Genomic DNA, 25,403 nt, shown 5'->3' on the forward strand with positions numbered 1-25,403 from the left:
GAGGCGCAGTGGATAGAGCGCTGGCCCTGGATTCAGGAGGACCTGAGTTCAAATCCAGCCTCAGACACTTGACCCTTACTAGCTGTGTGACCCTGGGCAAGTCACTTAACCCCTATTGCCTCACCCCCAAAACAAAAAGAAAATCTCATAAATGATGAAAAATGAAGAAAAAATGATTTTCAAAAAGTTATGAAAACACAGTGACTTTTGCCCCCGAGCCCCCCCACCCCCACCCCGGGTACATTCCTTGTTCCTTCATCGTAGTCTGACATGGCAAAATATTGAGACCTTTCAGTGCTTGGATACCTTCTTTTGGGTCCTCTTCAGCTTCTCAGTATCCTCTCTTTATGGAACCTTCAGAATTGGCCCTTCCATTGTCAGATGCCATTAGCTTCTGGGGTGCCGCAGGTCCCTGTATCTCTTGTAGATGAGGGGAGGTGTGTCTTTAGCTGTCAATACCGGCTGGTCATCCTGCACCCCTTCTTCCTCCCACCCTTCTCTAAGCTGTCCTCTGCACAGCTGATAGACCAGGCTTTCCAAAACATTGCTTTCATCAGATCATTCCCATTGTCTGCTCTTTCAAGTGCAAACTTCTCCTGCTGGCGTAGAATCTGCTCCATCATCAGGTCACACCTACCAGGACAGCTAACGTAGTCTTCTTTTCCCTTGAATATGTGGTGGGTCAAAGATGAAATACCCTCAATTTCCTCAAATGTTGATGCTCATCTTCACACTGCTCCTGAAATTGTCAGCTCTTTTTAAGTCATGTCTGACTCTTTGTGACTCTATTTGTGGCTTTCTTGGCAAAGACACTGGAGTGCTTTGCCATTTCCTTCTCCAGCTCATCATATAGATGAGGAAAATGAGGCAAATGGGTAAATGACTTGCCCAGGATCACACAGGTAGTAAGTGTCTGTGACCAGATTTGAACTCAGGAAGATGAGTCTTCCTGACTCCAGACCCCACGCTCCTGAAAGTCACCCCATTTTCCCCTCCTATTTAAGTTTCCAACCCTTAAAATTGTTTTTATCCTAAACTTAAACCCCAAATAAAATGGATATTTTTGTAAATAAAATGGATATTTTTGTAAATAAAATAGAAAGAAGACTGTACATGAAACTATGGCTTGTATTACTTATGGCTTGCTACGTACATAATACACATTCACATATATATATACACACACACACACATATATATATATATATATACACACATATATATATAAAATAAATTGAACACGTAAATTTCAAAACTGGTCTGTTTATGGTTCTTTCTGGCGTTCTCTTCTCTGCATTTTTAAAAAAATGCTTCACTTATCCTTTTTTGCCATTTTTTTTTTTTTTGCTACCCTATCTCTCTCCCCTCTTTTTTCCTCTTCCCCTCTTCACTGGGGAAAAAAAGAAAAGGTCACAGTTACAAATATACAAAGAAAAGCACGACAGATCGCTGTTTTGACCTTGTCCAAAAACGTCTACCTTATTTTGCTTCTCTCTCAGGCAATGGGCAGCATGCTTTGTCATCCATACTCTTGAGTCATGATTTTAGCCATACTTCATGTCTCCGCTCCTTTGTTCCAGTCTTCCTAGAAGCACCACCTAACATTGATCTCGCCTCTCCTTGACAATCCATAGCCCTTACTTTCTGTATAATAAGTTTTTGTACTTTATTATATTTACTTTACCTTGTCTTCTATTTTTCTTTGAGGGCAGGGACTAAATAAAAAAAGTGAACACAGTAGGTGCTCATTGTTTTTATTTTCAGTTGAATCGATTTTTATTTTCAGTTGAATCGATTTTTTTCAGCTGTTTGCCAATTATCTCTAGGGTTCCTAGAGCCCAGGAGGGCTGTTGTGATAGTTTTCCTAAGCTTCTTATAAATGTTTTCATTTTCCAGGTGATTTGGTTGCTACTTTGGAGCCTGTAGCTTCCAAAATTTCATTAGAAATGCATCCTGTGAGGTGATATTAGTCAGTCCTATTATTCACTATCACACCTGACTACAATCATCTTAACATTCCTCAGATTCTACTTTTACAATATCAGTTTAATGACATTACATCCTTTGTGCATCCATAATATTTTTTTTTTGAGGCAATCGGGGTTAAATGACTTGCCCAGGTCACACAGCTAGTAAGTGTCAAGTGTCTGAGGCTGGATTTGAACTCAGGTCCTCCTGAATCCAGGGCCGGTGCTCTATCCACTGCGCCACCTAGCTGCCCCATGTCCATAATATTTTATAGATAATTATAAACCTGCTTGGCACGCTAGTTATTTAGGTGTAAGAAACCAGTATACCATGAATTTGACTTCTAGCATTTTGTCCTTACTGCCAATGCTCTTATTGAAAGCCCCCATTGTTGTTGTTGTTGTTGTTGTTGTTGTGTAGTTGTGTCTGACTCTTCATGATCCCATTTGGGATTTTCTTGGCAGAGATACTGAAGCAGTTTTCCATTTCCTTCTCCATTCCTTTTACAGATGAGGAGACTAAGGCAAACAGAGTTAAGTCACTTGCCCAAGGTCACACAGCTAATAAGTGTCTGAGGCCGGATTTGAGCTCATGAAGATGAGTCTTCCTGACTAGAGGCCTGCTCTATCCACTGTGCCACTTAGCTGACCCCCATTTGAATTGAAAGCTCCCAGACCATTACAAATGTCCCTGAGCAAGTAAGGGGATTAGGGAGGGAAAAGGGAGAATTTATATTAGTGGATATTGTGTTAAGAAAGGGCTTAGACAGTAATACAATGATCCAAGATAATTCCAAAGGACTCCTTATGAAAAATGCTCTCCACATCCAGAAAAAAGAACCGTGAAATCTGAATCAGATTGAACCATACTGTTTCTATTCTTTTTTCTTTTTTTAAGTTTCCCCGTTTTGTTCTGATTCTTCTTTCACAACATGACTAATGCAGAGATATGTTTAATGTGACTGTACATATATAACCTATATCAGATTGCTTTCTGTCTTGGGGAGGGAATGGAGGGAGGGAGAAAAATTTGGAACAAAAATCTTATGAAAACAAATGTTGAAAGCTATCTTACATGTAACTGGAAAATAATAAAATCCATTTATGATTTTTTTTTTTTAAAAAGAAAGATACCATCCCTGGATTCAGACGGACCTGAGTTCAAATCCGGCCTCAGACACTTGACACTTAATAGCTTTGTGACCCTGTGCAAGTCACTTAACCCTCATTGCCCTGCCAAAAAAAAAAAAAGTAAAACTTTTAAAATAAATTTTTTAAAAATATAAAAAGTAAGGGCTTAGAAATGCAATAAATTAATAATTTGATGAGTTAACACTTTTCATTCTAAGAAAGAATTTTTACAGAGTTTATTCAAACAGAGCCTTCACCTTGTATGTCATTGTCCATGGGAATGAAGGGGGCAGCAGCGATCTAATTTTCTAGTTTTGTTTAACAATATATTTGTCTTTGTAGTGCTTATATTTGAGACTAGGCTTATCTCTTCTGGGAATTCATACCTCTTGGAGCCAAGCTATAAAGACCTAATTCATAAGTTAACTGGCAATACGCCCAGTTCCAGAGTCCTGCCCCACCCAACACTTAGCTCTTCTCTGCTGGGGAGAGATGGTATCATCCCCAGACATGAGCCACCCTAGAGCTCACTTCTCTCCATGTGGAGATAATTTTGTTTTCTTTAAATGCCTTTCTTGATGTCTGAGTCTAGTTGAGAGAAGAGAGGTCGGGGCAGCATGCAGAAGGAGTCATCATGAGGTGAGAAAGCCAGACAGGGCTAAGTTTTCCACAAGTCTACAAAATGAGAAATTCCTTTCTGGGAAACTGAGAAGGAGGAGAAGTAACTTTACATTGAGCCCTCTGCTTTCAACAATGGGTACTCCATTCACCGGTGCAGATTGCAGCCCCTTCTCCCTTCACTGGTCATTTTGACTAAAGGACACGTGATCTACTGGCCACTTCCTGGGGCTGATCCCCTTTGCACTTAGCAAACCTCACCCTACAGTCAAGGCCTTTCCAACCTGGGAGGCTTTGAAGCCTTTGGAAACCCACTGTTACCCCCAAGCAGTGATGAGGCATTTTGGTTTCCCTTTATCCACTAAATGTGCCCAGTTGTAAAAGTGCTTTTCTCATAGAAAGATGGCAGTGACTCTTTAACACTGGGCATTAACTCCGAGTTGATAGCAATTCTTCTAAGTCTGCCTTAAGGCAGGATGGTAAAGCATTTGTAGCCAAGAGACCTGAATTTGAATGAATTATGACCCCAAGCAGTGACTTCACTTTTCTGTAGCTTCAGTGTCACCATCTGTAAAATGGGGATAGAAATGCTAGCACCAATTTGGAACTAGGCCCAAAGGGCTATAGAACTGGGCATACCCTTTGATCCAGCAATACCACTGCTGGTCTCTATCCCAAAGACATCCCAAAAAGGGAAAAGGACCATTTGTACAAAGATATTTCTAGCAGTTCTTTTTGTGGTGGCCAAGAATGGGAAATCAGAGGGATGCCTATCCATTGGGGAATGGCTAAACAAGCTGTGGTACATGATGGTGATGGAATATTATTATGCTATAAGAAATGACAAGCAGGGTGACTTCAGAAAGGCCTGGGAAGACTTACATGAACCGATGTATAGTGAAGTGAGCAGAACCAGGAGAACATTGTGTACAGAGACAGTAATACTGTTCAATGAGGAACTGTGAATGTCTATTCTCAGAAATACAGTGATCCAAGACAATACCAAAGGACTAATGATGAAGCATACTATCCATCTCCAGAGAAAGAACTGATATTGATTGGGTACAGACTGAAGCATACTATTTTTCACTTTCTTTTTTTCTTTTATTCGAGTGACCTTGTACAAAATTACTAATATGGAAATGTTTTGCATAATTTTATAACCCATATCTGATTGCTTACTATCTCAGGGAAGGGGAAGGCGGGAGAGATAGGATTTGAACTCAAAATTTTAAATAAAAATGTGTGTGTGTGAGAGAGAGAGAGAGAGAGAGAAAGAGAGAGAGAGAGAAAGGAAGGAAGGAAAGAAAGAAAAAGAAAAGAAATGCTTGCACAACCTGACTCATAAATAATACCAGCTTCTTTGACTGGTCCTCCTATGGCATGGAATCGAGACCCTTCACCAGGATGTTTGTAAGGGTTCAGTCTGTGACCCTTGGAACAGGGTTTTTTCACTGTGAAAAACTAAACAGTCTATATGTGGAAGCAAACCCATAACCTGGATTTGCTGCAAACCTAACTTTGTTTATAACTTCAATGTCTAAGGTAAAGACTGAATTATAATCAAAAATCAAACTTAAATTCATTTCAGCATTATAAAATTGTAGACTGAGGACAGACACTACAGGTCTTACCTGTATTCAGCTCTTGGCAGGTTACTTAATTGTGGTTTTTCTGTATTTTGTTACAGAAACAGCCTTGATTGAATTTTGTTAAATAGACTTATTCACCTACAGTTATATCTGTCAAAGTCTTGAAATAGTAATTCATGCCAGTTGGCAATATTTTTTAGGTTCATAATTTATCATGCAAAAATTTTTTTATAAACACAAATGTATTGAAGATATGGTAAACTGTGATTTTTAAAAAATATTGAAATTTGGGGGGAAAATAAACACTCTCCCCCAAATAATTGGGGAAAGCTAACACTCACTTTGAAAATTGTGTATGTGAGTATTAATACCCATCTTCCATTCTCTCTGTAACAAGGATGTGGGATTCCGACTTGACTCCCTCCATACCATCTTGCAACAGGAAGTCCTGCTACAAGAGGATGTGGAACTGATTGAGCTCCTTGACCCCAGTATCCTGTCTACAGGGCAGCCTCGGCAACAGGAAGATGGACACCTTCCAACTCTCCGCTCCCTAGCAACTCCTAATATTTGGTACTGTCAAGAAAACACCTATCCTATGCCTCTTTACATATACCGTACTATCTGAGGAAACTGTCACCATATTCTTCACTGTAAGAGGCATTAAACAAAATTTCTATATTATCTCGTGTGCAACAATTTACATTTTGAGATAACCCACAAAAGTGCCTGTCTAAAGTGAGTAATAAATATATACATTCAAACCAAAGGTGAATTTTAAAGAAACTCTCTTGATTTCATTGCACTCCTTGTCTCTCAGATTGGTAAGAGAGATTTTACTAGGAGCCATTGAAAGTAAAATGACATACCCATTCACTTGCCTCAGCTTCATTAAGATGCTAAAATCAAATTACACAATTTGTTCAAACTGATTAGTCATTCTAACATCATCATCAATAAGTCATCTCTCTCTTTTAGGCAGTTACTCAGATTGTTAAAGTGTTCTCCTTGTCCTCTTTGATAAGAATAGGATTAAGGAAGTGAGTTTTACGAACAATTATTGTATTTAGTCATGTTGAAAATCTGATGATACAAATGTTACTGGTTGGTTTGGTGATAGTTTTAAGACCATTATGAAAGTGACTGATTCTTGGAAGTATTCAGGTTATATATAGTTAGAGAGGGAGAACTAGAGTAAATATTTATTCAGAATGGTTTTTAAGTGTAACTGACTGGACAGTAAAACTGACTCTCAACTATCTTTGGGGTCATTTTTCTTTAGATGTTTCTGGTGTACTTTTAATCCCAGCTTTCATTGACTTAATCTGGGATTAGTCAAAAGAATGATATGTTTTCTATACAGAACTCTACTTTGATAGTAGCAAAATGGAACTGAAAAATTAATGCCAGAATATAAAGTGAATAAGGATGACTCCAAAATAGAAAATTTGAATACTTATAGTAATTATTTAAAACTACTTAGTTGAGGGGGCAGCTAGGTGGCACAGTGGATAAAGCACCGGCCCTGGATTCAGGAGAACCTGAGTTCAAATCCAGACTCAGACCCTTGACACTTACTTGCTGTGTGACCCTGGACAAATCACTTAACCCTCACTGCCCCACCAAAACAAAAAAGAGAGAGGAAAAAATAAAACTACTTAGTTGAAGAAAATCATTTCTAACTAGAAAAAATGTTAATTATCTAAAGCGAATTTGTTCTAAGTAAATGCATTTATAGGGAAATAATTTAATCTAAATTTGGAAAAAGGAAGTTAGCCTCCCTGAACCAGCATTTTAATTTTTAAAAAGATGAAATTAGCTTTTAAAGCTAACAGTATATTTTTTGAGATGAATCAAAATCTTTTTAAAAATTCAATTATTCAGGGGCAGCTAGGTGGTACAGTGGATAGAGCACCAGCCCTGGAGTCAGGAGTACCTGAATTCAAATCCGGCCTCAGACACTTAACACTCACTAGCTGTGTGACCCTAGGCAAGTCACTTAACCCCAACTGCCTCACTAAAAAAAAAAAAATTCAATTATTCAAGAAGCATGTTCCTACTGTCCTTTTGCTGACTGGAAAAACAAAACTTCAGATGTTTTGATACTCAACTACCCTTGTTTTGATTCTAAATACTTCACTAAATATTTTTATTTGTTATTTTAAAGAGAAGTCAAATATTATTCTTTTCTAACTGGTAACTTGTATTATTATTTTCATCTATTGAAATGGTAACATTATTGTTCACTTTTTATTACTTTTCCCTAATGCACATCCCTTTTCTTTGTGCCTGTTCCTAGGGATGTCTCAATGCTGCTAGGCTACGTTAGTTTCTTCATTATGATTCCTGCTTGGTGGGACATCTCTTCGTGGCCACTGTGGGCACTAATTCTCATTGTTTACTTGGTTATAAGAGCTGCGGGCTGGTGGAGGACAGCCAGATTACAAATGACTCTAAGGAAATACAACGTCCAGCTAGAAGATACAGTAGCCAATAGCCGTGCTTTTACCAACCTTGTAAGAAAGTCTTTACGACTCATTCAAGAGACTGAAGTCATTTCCAGAGGATTTACCCTGTGAGTCCATTTTTCATTTCCTTTTATAAATAACTCTTTTGGATCATTTAGAGATAAATATTGATATTTGTCATACAATCTGAAAAGTGTATTCATTTCTGTGTTCCATTGCGGTGACTACAGAACCTGTATCATTTAGAAGAAATTAAGAAACGTTTTTATCAGTTACTGAATTAATTCCATAAATTTTACAGTGGAGGGATCTACACTTGTACATCAAAACCACTGCAAAATATGCTAACTATGCAATTTAATTATATGGTAGAATAATATTTTGCATGTATATGCATTGTATTTCATTTGAGGATCCAGAATATTCTGTGAACATTACCTAAGGGGCATTTGAAGAATAAGATCATTACTGTGATTTCTACTCTATAAAGGGAAAATTACAGCACTTTAGAGTTGAAAGAGACCTAAGCAGCCACGTAGCCCTGCACCATGTAGAGCAGGAGCCTCATGTGGCATTCCAGGCCAGCGGCCATGCCCCTCGTCACAGATGTACAGGAGGCGGAAGAGCATGGGGCGCTGTCTTCCACTCGCTCACATAAAGATGATGTCTGCCTCTTTGCCGTTTCCCTCTGTTACTCCTGCTTCTGCCCCTCTGGGCCCAGCAGAGCTAGGCTGCCCTCTCTTGTCTGCAGTGGCCCCTCAGACCTCTTGGGCTGTGATGAGGTCCTTCTGGAGGATGGAATTGTCCAGCTTCTTTGACTGGTCCTCCTATGGCATGGAATCAAGACCCTTCACCAGGATGTTTGCCTCCCCTACAGGGGCTCCAGCCTTTCCTAGACTGGTGGCCGGCAGGGAACATAATAGGACTGTGGCCCCCTTGCAGCCATGTGTCCCAGCAGCCTTTCTGGCTGCTACATCATACCACTGCCTTCTGTGGAACACGCCATCCTTCAAAAGCCCCAGATCTTTTCCAGGCAGACTGAGAGCTAATCATGCCTCCCCTGCTCATGCAGACCCTTACCCCTCACCCCTGCAGCATTGCCGTAGCTGTGGGGGTACTGCCTGCCTCGAGTCTCTCCCCACTCCTGTGCATCCGCCATTCACTGCCAAAGTGACCTTCCCAAAGTGCTGGTCACCCCTGGTCAGTAAACTGCAGTGGCTCCCTCTCACCTCCAGGAGCAAACATAGAATCCCTGCCTGCTTTCAGAGCCCTTCATAGCTTGCTCTACTCCAGATACTCTGTGATCCACTGACCTGGCCCTTCCTCACACATGATGCTCTGCCTCCTGCCTCTGGGCATTCCCCACCCTCCTGGCTTCGTTTAAGTCTCTGCTAAAGTCCTGCTTTCTGCAAGAAGCCTTTCCCAGTCCTGCTTCATCTTAGTGCCTTCCCCCGGAAGCTCCCACCCCCCCACCCCTCCCTGCCTGTCTGTATCGTCAGTCCATAACTGTTGGCAGCAGCTGTGAAAGCACAGACTCTTTGGCCTTTCTTTGTAGCCCCAGGGCTAAGCACAGCATAGTTGGTGCCTAATAAGCATTAGTTTACTCACTGACTAACTAACCATCTTGGGAAGACGAACCCAAAGTGAAGAAGAATTTTATACATGTCCCTGTTAGATTTCACCCTATCCAGTATTCCAGCTTGTTAAGCCCCTTTTGGAAGCTGACTGTGACAGCCATTGCATTGGGTTCCCTCCCAACTGCCCTCCATCTTTTATCTGTGCCTCTCTCCCAATCATTAATTAAAAAAAAAAGTTCAACAGCACAGGGCAATGCACCTATTCTGGGGGCAGTCGCCCAGAGTCTGGCCATTCAGCCATCCAGCTGATCCCTCCCATGGTGCTCATCTCTCTGCTTTTTCCTCAAGAACACCATGAGATGCTCCATCCGGAACTTTGCTGAAATCTGGGTAAAGTATAAGTCCCGCATCCGCTATCTACTTATCACCTTCCCAGAACAGAATGATGAGGTGTGTGTGGCCTTCCCTGTTCTTGATGAAGCCATGAAGTTCTTTGTGATTTTCACTTTCCTTTCTGGATATTTACCAGCTCTTTCTTTATTCATCTCTTCTAGGGTTCCCCTCCCCCCACCCCAGAATCCAAGGTATGCCTCGGGGCCCATAGTTTTCAAGCCCTGGTATCTTCTTGTTTTTGAAAATCAGGAAGGTGTCTGCTCATCTCTGGTCCTAAGATACCTTTTCGCTAGCTCTAGGGAACTGAGATAGTAAGTGTTTCACTGTCTTGGTCACACACTTTATCTTCCTTGTGAAAGACATGTTAGAAATCACCTTTTCCAAATGTTGATAGATACTGTATAGCCAACCGCCTCTGCTACCACCTCACGCCGTAACTAATGCCTGCTTATTGAAGGTAAACATGTTTATAACTAACTAAATATCTGCTACCCTGTTATAAGGAACAGAGGCTGTAGGCTGCTTATTCACCAAGCTATATGCTAAAATATGCTTAGTTAATGATGTCAGTGTTATAGTGTAGGTAAGGGAGGAGAGAATGAGCGTTTACATAGCACTGATTTTGTGCCAGACACAATATTATTTCATCTGATCATCTCATTTAGACGAAGGAAAAGTATTAAGTGAAATAAAGCTGTTGTTGCTACTTTAAATTTGGTCTGTAATGTCATAGACAGACAAGAAGAGACGAAATCTCCAGATGTTACTGAACAAATACATTTACAGAGCACCGATATTGTGCTCCTTGCAGACAAGATTTAAGCCGAATGGAGTGATTTCTCAGCTATTATTGGTCTCTTGGGAAGAAATGCTGCACCTTTTCTTACAAACCAGTTCAGAATCTGGCAGATTCCAGGCCAGTTAGGCTTTGTCTTTTCAAACAACCATCTTTAGTCATTTGATTCTGTTTCATCTTCTCTTGTTCTTGGAGATCATACGGAGATACACATACACATTCTTTACCTTTATTCCAAACTTGAACACTAGTTTATTGGTGTGACTATGGAAAGTGTCTGCTGTGCTGAGACCTTATGGGAAAATGCAGATAAACTTGGCACCTGAAGGCAACATTTGTGACTAAATTTCACAGGATCATGGAGGGGACTCCAGGGGCCACCCAGGCCAACCCTTTTGTGTTACACAGGAGGAAACCAAGGCCCACAGGTCACACAGGGAGAAAGTGTCAGATCCTGACCCCAGAAGCAGGAAATCAGCACCACACCAATCCCATCACCCTCCAAACTAACTTTTCTGTTGCACCTTCTTGTGTGCCAGGTGCTTTATGATTATTTTCTCATTCGACCTCGTTGCTATTATTGCCCCCATTTTACAGATGAGGAAACTGGCCCAATGAGGTTAAGTTTTTGACTGGAGTCCCACATGAGGCAGCACTCTATTCCCTGGGCCCCCCAGCTGCCTCAGGGACTTAAACAGGGCTTATGTTAGCACATTTAATCCTCAGAACAGCCCTGAGAAGTAGGTGCTATTGGTATTGTTCCCCTCTTACAGTTGGGGAAACTAAGGTAGGCAGAGGTGAGGTGACTGGCCCAGGGTCACACAGCTAGTAACAGACTACAGGCAGATTTGAACTCTGGTCTGCCTGACTCCAGATTTGGTTGTCGGTGCACTGTGCTGTCCTCTAGCTGCCCCTGTGCATTTGGCCATCCTGCCAGCAAGCTGGTCTTTGGAAGAATTAGCCTTATGGACAGTGCTTCTGCCTTCTAACAGGCTCTACAAGATACGATAAAACGGAAAAACAGTAGTTTTCTATTTTTTTTTTTTGTGGGGCAATGAAGGTTAAGTGACTTGCCCAGGGTCACACAGCTAGTTAAGTATTAAGTGTCTGAGGCCGGATTTGAACTCAGGTACTCCTGAATCCAGGGCCGGTGCTTTATCCACTGCACCACATAGCTGCCCCAAAACAGTTTCTGAAGAATTTTCAAAAACTGCTTTTTCCTTAGTGACCCTGAAATCTTCTTTTTAAAAATGACAGCCCTGGGGGCAGCTAGATAGCACAGTGGATAGAGCATCAGCCCTGGAGTCAGGAGTACCTGAGTTCAAATCCGGCCTCATATATTTAATACTTAACTAGCTGTGTGACCCTGGGCAAGTCACTTAACCCCAATTGCCTCACTTTAAAAAAAAAAAAAGACATCCCTGTTTTCAACAGCTCTGGTTTTATGATGGGCTCCTGGATTTGCTGGGGAAAAGTTTTGAATTTGATTTAAAATATTTTTACATTATTGATAATGCCATAGGCTAATTGAAATAGACTAAAGGGATATAAGTTTTTGATTGATTCAAACCTAAATATATCACCTGAAAAGGCAAGATTTAGCTACAAGTACATCCAACTAGTGCAGTATATACCATAAGTTCCATTATAGTGTTTAACTGTGTTAAATTTCATAGGATATTAGGTGTTTTCCCCCTCAGAAGTTGGAGGAGTATTGGAGATATGGTAGGGTGCTTAACATGTCTTTACAATGCATTCCTCATTGTGTACTGGTTCTTTTGTCATCCTCCTTGCTTGTGTCATTGAAAAGGCTGATGCCTTTCAGAACACGTTGGTATATATTTTAACCCTGCCTTTAAACTAGTATTTATCCTGCCACTTGGCATTTCTTTTGTTTTTAATGTTTCTGTAGTGTATTTCACTCTGCAGAGGAGCAAAACTATAAATGAATATAAATGTGGAGAGAGGTCACAAACGTGCTAAATATGGTTAAGGCTTTCACAAGGTAGTCTGTTTCCTTAAAGAACAGAGGTCACCAATAACTTCTGTAACCCTTTCACTTCCATTTCTGGGTCTTTTTCAAGCACTTTCGAATTATCAAAGTCCTGAAGTAACACAAAGTATTCTTGATATGGATAAGTTTGGAAACTTTACAGACAATAGATACTTGCAGACATGTGCCTGTATCTTAGAGATGGTGAGATTGCATGTGCAAAAAGATGCTTATTGAAGTGGCTTGGTGATTTCCACTGCATACTTGCTGGAATCCCTTTATCATTGTAGTGATCACAGCCGCAAGGGGTTTCATTTTCTGCCATTTTCCTTTTATAGACAAAATTTGCTGATGAAATGGATTTTTATTGGTTTTTTTTTAACCCATTGGGATGGGGAGGGTTTTTAAATTATGTTTCAAATGAAGAGATAATGAAAGATTTTTTAAAAATTAATTTGTTGTAGATTTAGAACAAAAACTTTAGGACATCTGTACAGTTGTATCACATTTTACTTTTCAAGTTTGCTTGACAGGGTCAGTGCTGCTTGCCCATTCAACAAAGCCGGACAGCATCCTAGTCAGCATCTCATCGGCCTTCGGAAAGCTGTCTACCGAACTGTAAGAGCCAACTTCCGAGCTGCGAGGCTAGCCACCCTCTATATGCTGAAAAAATATCCTTTTCTAGCTGTATCAATGAACATCAAGGTCTGTGTTTAGGTATTCTTGATATGTGACTCAGGTGTGTCCTCTAGAGGTTGGCTTGTGTGTGTGTGTGTATGTGTGTGTGTATACATATATACACATATATACATACATAACATATACACGTATAGAATATGTAAGGGACTAAAATTCTAGTTATACTGTCTAAAATATCTAATGAGTGGTCGCCAATAAATTATAAGCTTTAGCAAGAGTTAGACTTTTAAGCATTTATTAAGGAGAATAAGAATTTGGTAAAGAGAGAGAGAAAGGCCTAGATTCATCTATCTATTAAAGGGAGAGCGCATTTCTTGCTCCACTCTCAACCAGAGTCCTGATGAAAAAAAGCGAGAGTGCCAGCCTCGCCCCCTCTTCCTCCCACAAGCAAACGTCACTTCCTGATGCCAAAGAGCCAGATGTCTTGCCCTCAGACACCTTCTCCTCATGGCAGAGCTTTGCTTCAGTAAGTCTCCAGCAGGTGGCGTCATTCCAATTGTTACAAATATATGCCTATACATACATATATTAAATAATTATGTATTGAAGCTTATTTTCCCTTTGATTATTATAAAATTAAAGATGAATTCTAAAGTGAGCTGGCAGGAGAGGCAAGGTCTAGAAATAGGAGCCACCTTCTTTCTGCCCTCACTGCCTAATTCAGTGTTAGAAGGAAGAACATATCCCCTCTCTCAAAGCTTGAGGTGACTGGGACTAGGACAGAAGGATCTTGGTACTGCTAGGGTTTGAGTTCTTGGCACACTTACAGAACCTGGCATCTTGGTGATTGAGGTGACATTAAGAAGTGAGCTTCCCCTGGGGCAGCTAGGTGGTGCAGTGGATAGAGCACCGGCCCTGGAGTCAGGAGTACCTGAGTTCAAATCCGGCCTCAGACACTTAACACTTACTAGCTGTGTGACCCTGGGCAAGTCACTTAACCCCAATTGCTTCACCCCCCAAAAAAAAAAATCACATCTAAGTATTATTGACTTATTGGAAGTTAACCCTCATTGCCCTGCCAAAAAAAAAAAAAAAAGTGAGCTTCCCTTTCATGATCTGTGTAGCAGTAACAGGTGCCGTATTTCATGATTATAAAATCATTAAATCAGAGAATGAACCACTAGAACACTCAGGCTGATAATAGAAGGGATAAGTTGCCCACATTAGAGTCTGTGCCTCAAAAGCAAAGGGGAGGAATGAGGCCATTTATAGCATTGGGTATAAGGATGTTTTCTAAATATTGAAGCATGGGATTAAACAGGACAACTAAGTAAAGGGGAAGGTGATGCAAAAGATCATAGATCTGGAGCTAGAAGAGAATTAAGTCATATTATCCAACCCCTTGTTTTACAGAGGAGGAAACTGAAGCCCAGGAAGTATAAGTGACTTCTCTAAGATCATACACGTAGTAGAACCAGGGTTTGCACTCATGTCCTGTGGTTCCAAGTTTAGGGTTCTTTCCATTGCATCACATTACCTTCAGTAAGCATAGAAAAAGACCATAAATTTTAAAACAGGAATTCAGTGTGGAAAGTTATTGCACACTTCTCTTGTAGGCTTCTATAATATCACAGTCTCAACCTCCTCTCTCAACCATCAGGGAAAAATCCTACACATTGCTTTGATTGATTATCCTCATCTGTCCTTTTGTGGGAGGAGTCACTGGTGATATAAAAAAGGAAATAGCATCCACAAAACATAAGCAAGCAAGAAAGAAAACTGCAACACAGAAGTAAAGGCCTTTTGAGCCTTTTGAGCATGAGCATCGAGAACTCCAGAACATGGGACTGCTTGGTTTAGCCAGGAGAGAAGGAGCCGTGCTCTAGCTGTTTGGCCTGAACTGACTGTGAGAATCTAATGGATGAGGAAAAAAGGTAGATGATGGAAGCAGCCAAATGAATCTTTTAACTGGGGCAACGAGAAGCAGGCCCTGTAACAGAGAACAAATACAGAGAAGAGGGAAAGACAAGACAAGATGGTACAGTTGTTTGAGAAATTCAGGGCAAAGGCAAGCTAAGTAGCCTTCAAGGGGGTTCACGTTGTTTCAGGTAGTGTCACGTGCAACATGGCATACCCTCCATAAGGTAGACCAGCCAGGAGTACATGACAAGACAGGCCATAATGGATCCAAGTCCTGTAAACCTAAGTCGGCATACAGCAGTCTCCTCTAGAGAGGAGTGTGTTATAGAAGTCATCTTATGCTCTTATTCCCAGCCTTCCCTTAACAGAAGAAAAGGTGTAGGAAAGTTGTACAAGAAAGCAGAAATGGATATTGGTAAACAACTCAAAAATAAGAGAACTTCCAATAAGTCAATAATACTTAGATGTGATTTTTTTGAGGGGGGGAGGTGAGGCAATTGGAGTTAAGTGACTTGCCCAGGATCACACATCTAGTAAGTGTCAAGTGTCTGAGGCCAGACTTGAACTCAGGTCCTCCTGAATCCAGGGCCAGTGCTTTATCCACTGTGCTACCTCGCTGCCCCTTAGATGTGATTTATAACAGGAATTCAGCCACAGAGCTACAGATGGGGCCAGATGATGTGAAGTATCTCCTAACAGTAAGATTCTGGGATTGTGTGGTTCTCTTACATTAAGATACTGTAAGGACACCCACAGTCAGAATCCTTACAGATTGAATCACATAAAGTTGTACACCCCCACTTCCCCATTCCCATTCAAACAATCCATCTTGGACCGTGAAGGTTTCTCAATGAAAGGAACAGAGAGTGCTCCAATTTCTAGCAGATTTGCAAAGATTTTTGTAAGTTAATGTGCTTGAATGGAGCCAGTGTATTTTCTGAACAGTAGCTTTGGTCTTTGTAAGTAAGATATAGTACTGGAAAGCTAGATATAACTAGTTTAGTGATGATGAAGCATGCTTTCTGCCTCCAAGAAAAGAACTTATAGTGATTCAATACAGACTGAAGCATATTATTTCCCACTTTCTTTTTTCTTTCTTTTATTTGAGTCTTCTCATACAAAATTACTAACATGGAAATGGTTTACATAATTGCACATGTGTCACCTATATCTGATTGTTTACTGTCTCAGGGAGTGGGCAGGGAAAAGAAGAAGGGAGGAATAGAATTTGGAAATCAAAATTTTGAATAGAAATGTTTTTTTTTAATTTTAATGATTGGCATTTTTAAATTATTTTTTTAAATTATTTACTTTTATCTTTCTAATATTTCTTTGAGTGACAAATAACATGAGTGTTAATGAAATTTGAAAAAAGAAAGATTAATATAATCAATAAATTTTATTATAACATAAAAGAAAACCACAGGGATTAGAAAATTTATTCACTTTAGAACCTTTAAAAATATTGTACATTTGACTCTTACACTGTACAAGCTCTTGATACAGATTCCATTTTCCATCATTCAGGCATTCTGTCAATGAACAAATCCATTTTTTCTGACTGCTTTTATTACTTTTTGTATCTTGCAGTGAAAAGTAATTTTAGAGCCACAGGATAGATAGTAAAGCTCTTCTGTTGATGTACAGTTGCAGGGAAGGATGGCTTGCTTTATTGGTGGCGTTATGGTCATTCTCCCTAACAGTGCTTGCTGCCTCATTGATGCAGCCTTTGGACCAGGGTATTAGTGAAAATATGAAATGTCACATCATTCAGTTGATTCAACCTTCAGGCACTATATACAAATTGACATTAAATATTTAAATGTTTGATGTTACTGAACCTTGGAATTCTGTCAAACCAAACATCAAAGGCTTAGAAAAAATTGGGAAAAGTATGTTCTGATGATGACAAGGAATGAAGAAAGCATAAACTTGGAGAGTTTTAATTTGATCTGGATCCATGATTTCGTTGGTGCTGGAGCACAATGAAATCTCCTTTCAGTCCGGTTTGTGTGGGTCAGAGGCTAGACTTGAACCCCAGGGTTCTTTTTTTTTTTTTTTTTTGTGAGGCAATTGGGGTTAAGTGACTTGCCCAGGGTCACACAGCTAGTAAGTGTTAAGTGTCTGAGGCCGGATTTGAACTCAGGTCCTTCTGAATCCAGGGCCGATGCTCTATCCACTGAGCCACCTAGCTGACCGAGCCCCAGGGTTCTTGACCCCAAGACTCCTTCTATCCAGTACCCCTTATTGCTGCTCAGTATGAATATTGAGATGAGGTCGCACAGGCTCATTTTTTTTTAGTTGGGGCAATGAGGGTTAAATGACTTGCCCAGGGTCACACAGCTAGTAAGTGTCAAGTGTCTGAGGCTGAATTTGAACTCAGGTCCTCCTGAATCCTGCCCCACCTAGCTGCCCCCAGGCTCATATTCTTAAAATGAAGAAGGATAATTCATGCTCTCTCATGGAATTAACTGGTTAAGTGATCAGAAGCTGGCCAGGTTCCTATGGGACTCTGTGTTAGCAGTGCCTTAATAAAATATTATTTTAATGCTACTGCTGAATTAGAGGATATTATTAACAGGGAAGATGAGAAGGGTTTTCCTGAAGGTTGAGTAACCCCTTGGAGAAAGGGTAGAAAAGCATTAAATCAGCATTCATTCAGAATTTTCTACAGGCAGCCATGTTATATGACTGCCCTGACAATCACACAGCTTCATATCCTTCACTTGCTTTAATTAGAGATGCTGATGACCCCGAATCATGCTGTCCTCATGGACTCTTCAAGAAAGCCAGTGCCTAGGTATCTCCTGGGCTCCATACCACCTGGTCTACATCTCTCCTGTCCCCAAGGAAACACTGGGCATGTTCATTGTATGTGATGTGTTCATTGTGTCAGGGCCACGTTCCACACATCTTAGGAAGATTTCCTCTGGAAGGGACCAAAGGAGGGTGTTTAGTGCTTATCCGGCTAAACATGTGAATTATCTGGCCTTTTTACTTGTTATTTAGACTCCAAGTAACTACTAGTGTTACAGACTAATATCTATTGAGGTCAGACTGCCCTTCTCAAAAAGTGTTAAACACAGTGGCTGCTAAAGGTAATTTGGGACCAGATGTTTCATCGCCTCTTCTGTTCTCCTAGTACAGAGACTCAGTTGGTGTTTTCCTTAACTCTCACTTAACCTACCCTCTGAATTCGGAGAGTGACAACGTGACCAACTACATCTGTGTGGTACCTTTTAAGGAGCTGGGCCTGGGACTGAGTGAAGAGCAGGTGTCAGAAGAAGAGGCCCATAACCTAACAGATGGCTTCAGCCTGCCTGCACTGAAGGTAATTTGTCCCTTGTGGAAAAGATGCTTGCTGGGCACGCGGATAGATGTACATAGCCTGCCACGGGGTCTCTCAAACAAAAAAGTTGCACCTGCTCACCTTCTTAAATGCCCCCACTATAATAACAAAGTGTCTGAGCCTGAGTTTGAACTTAGGTCTTCCTGACTCCAGGCCCAGGGTTCTATCTATCCACTGTGCCACCTAGCTGTCCCGTCATTAAAGGGAAGTTTACCTGGATTTGATCTAATTCCCCTAATATCAAACCAGAAGGAGCAGTGGCAGTAGATGTGGAAAACTTGCTAATATCCACAATATATGCATTAGTAGCTCAGTACTCCTCAGTGCTCTTGTAATGTACATTTAAAGTTCCATTTTCTTTTCGAACTTTTAAAAACATACTCTAAATCTCATTCTACCTTTCTTCCCTCTCCCCTCCCTTTTGTTTTCTTTTTTAAAATTTACTTTAATATTGCTATCACTTTATGGTAGTTTAGCTTCCATCTTTATATCAGTGAACCTTAAGAACTTAGAAAGACCCCTTAATTTGAGGGGGGGTGGCTTAAAATAGATGTTACTATATTTATTCATGTGATTTCCTCCAACATCTATTTTTACTTTTAACCAGTTTTAAGGATAAACCATTACAAACACCAGAGACTCTTTTTTTTTTTTTGGGTGGGCAACGGGGGTTAAGTGACTTGCCCAGGTTCACACAGCTAGTAAGTGTCAAGTGTCTGAGGTTGGATTTGAACTCAGGTCCTCCTGAATCCAAGGCCGGTGCTTTATCCACTGTGCCACCTAGCTGCCCCCAACGCCAGAGACTCTTAAAGTTGAAGGAGATCTGAAAGGTCATTTAATCCAATCTCCTGATCCTAAAAGATTGTTTGCATGTAGTCATTAGTAGCAGGGGTTGGGAGGTCCTGGGGGTTCATGCCAGAGGGAACAGACATTAGAATTCATTTAGGGCAGTGGTTTTCAAATGTGTGTACTACAAATGATATGAAACTTATAATTGCAAATTCCATGTGCGTGTAAGAATCTTCACTTCCCCAATTCTTTGCTTGGATTCTTTATGACAGAGAATAATATTGTACCCTGCCCATGCCAAAAAAAAAAAATTGAGAACCATTCATTTATTACAAATCTTGTCAGTTGGCTGAGACCGGAGAAGCAAAGAAAGGACTTGCTTGCTGAAGACCTCCATTTATTTTGCTGACCTAGGACTCAAGCCCATTTGCTTACTTACAGGCCAGTGCCTCTTAGTAATGTCATCAGGAATACATGGCTTTTGGTGCAAGAAATTTCTTTTTTTTAATGAAGGTGATTCCTGCTCTCCAGGAGCTTAAAAATCTGAGAAAGAGAACAGAATTCAGTCAGAATGTTGCAGCAAAACAAGATTTGTCCATGGTCTTATTGCTAGAGATGCTCTCCTTGACTGCCTCAGGCCTCCTTGGGTGTTAATAAGGATGTGGTTAGCGAGGCCTTTTCAGATAGAAGTACCTCAGATCTGCATCTCAATAACATAAACACTGACATTGTTTCTCTTCTCAAATACTAATTTTTTGACACCCCGCCCCCAATAGTTGAACCTGCAGTTTGCATATCTCCATCCCAGCAGCTCAGTTTACCTAGTAAGGCTTCACTACATAGGTATGTTTTAGAGAGTAAGTTCATTTTTCCTCCCTTTTTAAACAAACAAAAAAATTTTTTAAAAAAACATGTATTTTTTAAAAAATTAGACAATCTTTAAAGATGACATTGTAATACAAGATCTCAGAGTAAAATGATACCTTCCTTACCAAGCCCAATTTGACCTTACCAAGCGTACGCCAACCCCATACATAGTGTTAGACATAAATATACAGGACTTTCCATCTTGGTGACTATGTGAAGGCTTTAATATTTTTTTTTTTTTTTGCGGGGCAATGGGGATTAAGTGACTTGCCCAGGGTCACACAGCTAGTAAGTGTCAAGTGTCTGAGGCTGGATTTGAACTCAGGAACTCCTGAATCCAGGGCCAGTGCTTTATCCACTGCGCCACCTAAGAATGGGCATGCCCTCTAAAGAAAAGTGGTGCACTTTGCCACAGCACATTACTCTTTTTATCCCTAAGTCTAACGCATAGTCCTCCCTGCTTCATCTCATTGGTTGAGGACTAAGAGGTGTACAGTCTTCCCAGAATGCCTCTATATATATCCCCTTAACATGTCCCCCCTCCCATTACATACTTTGCATGTTTGAAAGTGGCAGCAGTCTCCGCCTTTGGGGTGTTGGCAGTTAATATGCATAAGCTAATTAAGCAAGTGCAGTACAAACTAGCTTTATCCTTTGGCACACTTTGGACTGGCTAGACTGCTGGCCTTGAAACCCCTTCTATAATTTACCCCAGTTGCCTGCAGGACTCTTTTCTCAGCTTTGAGGCCTCCTTTCTATAATTTTTCTGGTGTGACACTATTTCATTTCTCTCAATAGGTTTTGGTGAGGAGATGCCTTACCTGTTCAACCTTATCTTGCTTATGCTGAATCTCCAAATTTTAGACCAGCTTGGTAGTAAGGCTCCTCTCTACTATTTCAAGAGTTGTTTCTGTTGCTTTTGTAGCTCTCTCATATGCCTAAGGAGGAGTCAGTCAGGGGAAAGAGAGAGGTGCAGCCTTCTCTGATTCTCTGCCTGTTCCTGCCTTTTCTTTCTTTCTTTCTTTCTTTCTTTCTTTCTTTCTTTCTTTCTTTCTTTCTTTCTTTCTTTCTTTCTTTCTTTTTTTTTTAAGTGAGGCAATTGGGGTTAAGTGACTTGCCCAGGGTCACACAGCTAGTAAGTGTTAAGTGTCTGAGGCCAGATTTGAACTCAGGTACTTCTGACTCCAGGGCCGGTGCTCTATCCACTGCACCACCTAGCTGCCCCTCCTGCCTTTTCTTTGTCCTTTTCCTCAGGTGGCAACAGAGAAATAACCTGCTAGGGCATCTTACCTTTCTCGTGGCTTTTCCTTCTTTCTTTCTGAAGGAAGTAGACGTCTTTCTAATCAATGTGCTTCAGTATTCTCACTTCCTCCATGTGTCTGGCCAAAGGTGCTGGCTGAGTGGGCCTGGCTTATTTAAACTCATTTGTGTGGCGTGTTTATTTTCCTCATGATACACTGAACAGACGTCTTCAATAATAGGTAGTTAATACAGCCGCCCTCCACTGAATGTGTAGGAATAGAAGACGTAGATTCTGCCCTCAAGGAGCTTACAGTCTAGCTAATACATGACAGATGATGCAGGAAACATCACAATTATGAGGAAGCTTCCTATTAATGACTAAGGGGAGGATACAGACACTAACTCTATACTGGGTATAGGGAGTATGGCGCTTTGTCTTTACTCTTCTCCCCACTTCTCTCCAAGCTCTCTTTGTTCCTGGCTGGAGCTGGCTCACTTACCCCACCTCCACCTACTCCCGCAGATTAGGATGGTTCTTCAGGGTTGCTGCCATGTAGTAACACCTCACGATCAGGGTCCTAGGTAACACTGGTGTGGTGGAAATATGCATCTGCTACTTAGAACTATAGCTCCTGAGTCCCCATTTGTGTTCTGTCCATTTACACAGATCAGGGGAAGAGGGAGAAGGGAATGTGCATTTGCATAGTGCGTGCTATGTGCCAGGCTTTTCTCTGGGGTTTTTCTGCCTTCCTCTGCTCGTTTCAGCAGTTAAATTTGTCCACATAAGAAGGAGGCAGTTCCTTGTAATTCTGGTCATTCAAAGAAGGGAGAGAAGCTTATGGGTTTAGTAGACCGTATTTCTGAGTTTTTTTGACCAGAAGTATTCATCATCTGGCAGCCAAACAAGAAGTGATGACTTCTTTGAATAGAGCTCGTCTCCCCTTTGGACAGCAGACTCACGGTCAGTCCATCCTCAGGCCCATGGTCAGAGCCTTCCTGTGTCACTTGGGTCTGCCACAGCCTTTATTTCATTGGTGTGCCCTGTGAGAACTGAGGGTCATCTCCCAACCACAATCAGGCAGTAGAGTAGGATTTTATTATTCACAAACGAAACATAAGACAGAATTGAAAATGTTCATTCAAATCAGCAAACATGAAATGTCTTCTCCATACATGGTACAGTCCTAGGCTGGGGGAGAGAGAAAGTTTAGATGAGATGGTCAGCCTTCTGGGAGAAGGTGATATGTGTGGATTGTATACTACTATAATACAAAATCACATATGGCATCTCCTCTCAGAGTTATAAGCCACCTGTTGTGTGAGCTCTGGGGTGGTTGGGGGACATTAACTATCTAAAAGGATCAGAGAAAGCTCTGTGGAAGAAGTGATATGTAAGCTGAGCTTCCAGAGTTGACTGCAGGAACTCACCAGGCAAAGAAAAAGAGGGAGCAGCTTGAACAGAGACCCAGATGCCCGCCCAGGGTGGGCCTTGTACCCAACTTGGAGCCTGACTTGGCTGGAGAGTCAAGTCTGTGAAGCAAAAGATATCATGAAAAGACCAGAGAGGGTGGATGGTGCCACACTGTGCTGGGCCTTAAATGCCCGTCATGAAGAGTTTGCTTTTTGCTCAGGAAGCATTGGTAGCCACAACGTCATAACGACACGTGAGGGAGATTCATCGGCCAAAGTATTCCTAGAAATGACCATGATTGGTATGCTTTTACAGAACTGGATAGGTCTTGGCAGCTTTTTTTCTTTTGCTATTTGGCTAGTATCTATAAACGTTGTTAACATCTGTGGTTTTTAATTACACATACAATTGTAGCCCTTATTTCTTGTAATGCTGAAAAGAATTTTCAAAGAAACATACATTCTTTAGGCACATACCCAGAGTGATACGATCTGTAGATTCTGCCTGTTTCTCCCTCATTGCTGCCCACCAAAGGATTACTCTGAGACAGGAAATAGGATTTGAGGGAGACCAGGTGGGACTGAGGGGGCACAGAGGCATAAGGAGAAAAGTCCCTGGTTCCCTAGGATCAGAGGGTCCTGGGAACGGGTGGTTCTTGGGAATAGACTTCTGACAGCTGCAGCCAGGCCCTCTCTCCCTGGTCTGCCTCTATTTCCATCCTGCCTCCGGCTTCTAGCATTCACTTACTCAAATGAACCTATGATCTCATAGAAGTGGGCATTTCCTCCCCTGGGCCTGTGATGACAGATAGGTGGGGTCATGAAACACTGTTAATAGGCACAACTCAGGAGACCTCACTCTTAATATTTCTCCATGCTGATAGGACCCTATACCAGAATTTCTTTTGGTCTCCTTGGGAATTGGAGTTATATTAGTACATCAGTAGTCCTCTTAACAAAATTACCAGGTCATATATTTCAACCAGCAATCTTGCTACCTCACTTTTGAATTTATTTATATATGTTTAATATAAACACATACCGTGTATAACATGTCAGGTCTAGAACTTATATGTTTTTCCTCTGTGGGAAGAATTTCATTTCCATGTGCTTTTTTTTGTTTGTTTTGTTTTGTTTTGTTTTGTTTTGGTGAGGCAATTGGGATTAAGTGACTTGCCCAGGGTCACACAGCTAGTAAGTGTCAAGTGTCTGAGGCTGGATTTGAACTCAAGTCCTCCTGAATCCAGGGCTGGTGCTCTATCCACTGCACCACTAGTTGCCCTCCATGTGCTTTTGAAATGCACACAGTTGCTGTATCACATCCAGACGTAGTCGGAATGTAAGAAGAAGCCTGTATGGGTAGCCTGAAGAAGGTGGCTTGCTGCTTTGGCTATGGAGCAGATAGTGCATCCCCTGACATAGATTGTTGAGGAGAGAGGGACCGCTGTAGAGCAGCCCCAAAGCCTTGGCACTTGAGTCGCCCAATTTACCTTTCTGCTGTGGCCAGATGTGGATGTAATCTGAGACCTTCAGCATCAACAGCCAGGACTGGGGTCTGATAAAATCAGATCCTTGCACATTTATAATTTTGCTTAGTCATTTTTCAGTCATGTCCCCTTTTGGAGTTTTCTTGGCAAAGATACTGGAACGGTTGGCCATTTCCTTCTCCGGCTCATTTGACGGATGAGGAAACTGAAGCAGATGGTGAATTGACTGGCTCCAGGTCATCCAACTAGTGAGTGTCTGAGCCTGAGTTTGAACTTAGGTCTTCCTGACTCCAGGCCCAGGATTCTGCCCACTGTGCCACCTAGCTGTCCCATCATGAAAAGGGAAGTTTACCTGGATTTATTCTCATTCCCCTAATAGCAAAACGTGAGGGAAATGGAAGGGGAAGGATCGTCCTATCCTCCTCCGCAGTTTAACAAAAATCAAAGAAAAGAATTCATTGACTTTCTCCTTTTTACCCTTCAGTACCTTTCCGATTTTGACCGTCAAATGGTCCCCCTAATTCTCTTGTTAGCTTCCTGCCTCCGATGTAAATAAAGAGTTTAGACTCCTTCCATTTTTTGTTTTTGCCTGTTAAGCTCCAGTTTCATCTGACCTATCACAGTGTTCGTCTTCCCTGTCCTCACGTGGTCAGCATCTCATTTGTGGACTGTGATGTGTAAGGTATCTCCGCCACGCCTCTCTTGCTATCATACACCCTTCATCTCACCTATTTTTCATTATGTTTTAGGCCAAGTTGATTTGAATAATATCCATATCCTTGGCCCTCCTCTTCATGCTGGAAGTGAGCAGATAAACCTAAGCTCTGATTGCGTTTTGTAAAAGACACTGCACCAAAAGAAGCAGTTATCCAGGGCAGCTAGGTGGCGCAGCAGATAGAGCACCGGCCCTGGATCAGGAGGACCTGAGTTCAAATCAAGCCTCAGATACTTAACACTTACTAGCTGTGTGACCCTGGGCAAGTCACTTAACCCCAATTGCCTCACCAAAAATTAAAAAAAAGAAAAGAAGAAGCAGTTATCCACAGCAGGTGAGAAGAGTTTGTGAGCTGCCAGTGACAGCAGCTGTATCCAGAACATGTCATCTTCACAAGGAAATCTTTTCCCTCGGAAGATCTGCCGGATTAAAATGGAAAAACTGAGACAC

At 41.3% G+C, this 25,403-nt stretch overlaps 1 protein-coding gene across 7 annotated transcripts in view; it reads left to right on the plus strand.

Moving 5' to 3' along the window:
• VEZT (vezatin, adherens junctions transmembrane protein) overlaps positions 1–25,403 on the plus strand; it is an 83,912-nt gene that overhangs the window by 34,529 nt on the left and 23,980 nt on the right. For 4 of the 7 annotated variants that reach the window (XR_006353351.1, XM_043968741.1, XM_043968743.1 and 1 more), the window contains 4 exons: positions 5,706–5,881; positions 7,608–7,883; positions 13,057–13,206; positions 18,278–18,425. Coding sequence is in view for 6 of the 7 variants with exons in the window: in XM_043968741.1 (XP_043824676.1) it covers positions 5,706–5,881; positions 7,608–7,883; positions 13,057–13,206; positions 18,278–18,425 (750 nt within the window). In the remaining variant the exon portion in view is untranslated. The remainder of the gene's footprint in view (positions 1–5,705; positions 5,882–7,607; positions 7,884–13,056; positions 13,207–18,277; positions 18,426–25,403) is intronic. The other 3 variants (XM_043968742.1, XM_043968744.1, XM_043968746.1) reach the window with 1 other exon arrangement.

This window comes from Dromiciops gliroides, chromosome 5 (assembly GCF_019393635.1).
Source record: "Dromiciops gliroides isolate mDroGli1 chromosome 5, mDroGli1.pri, whole genome shotgun sequence".
NCBI classification, from domain to species: Eukaryota; Metazoa; Chordata; class Mammalia; order Microbiotheria; family Microbiotheriidae; genus Dromiciops; species Dromiciops gliroides.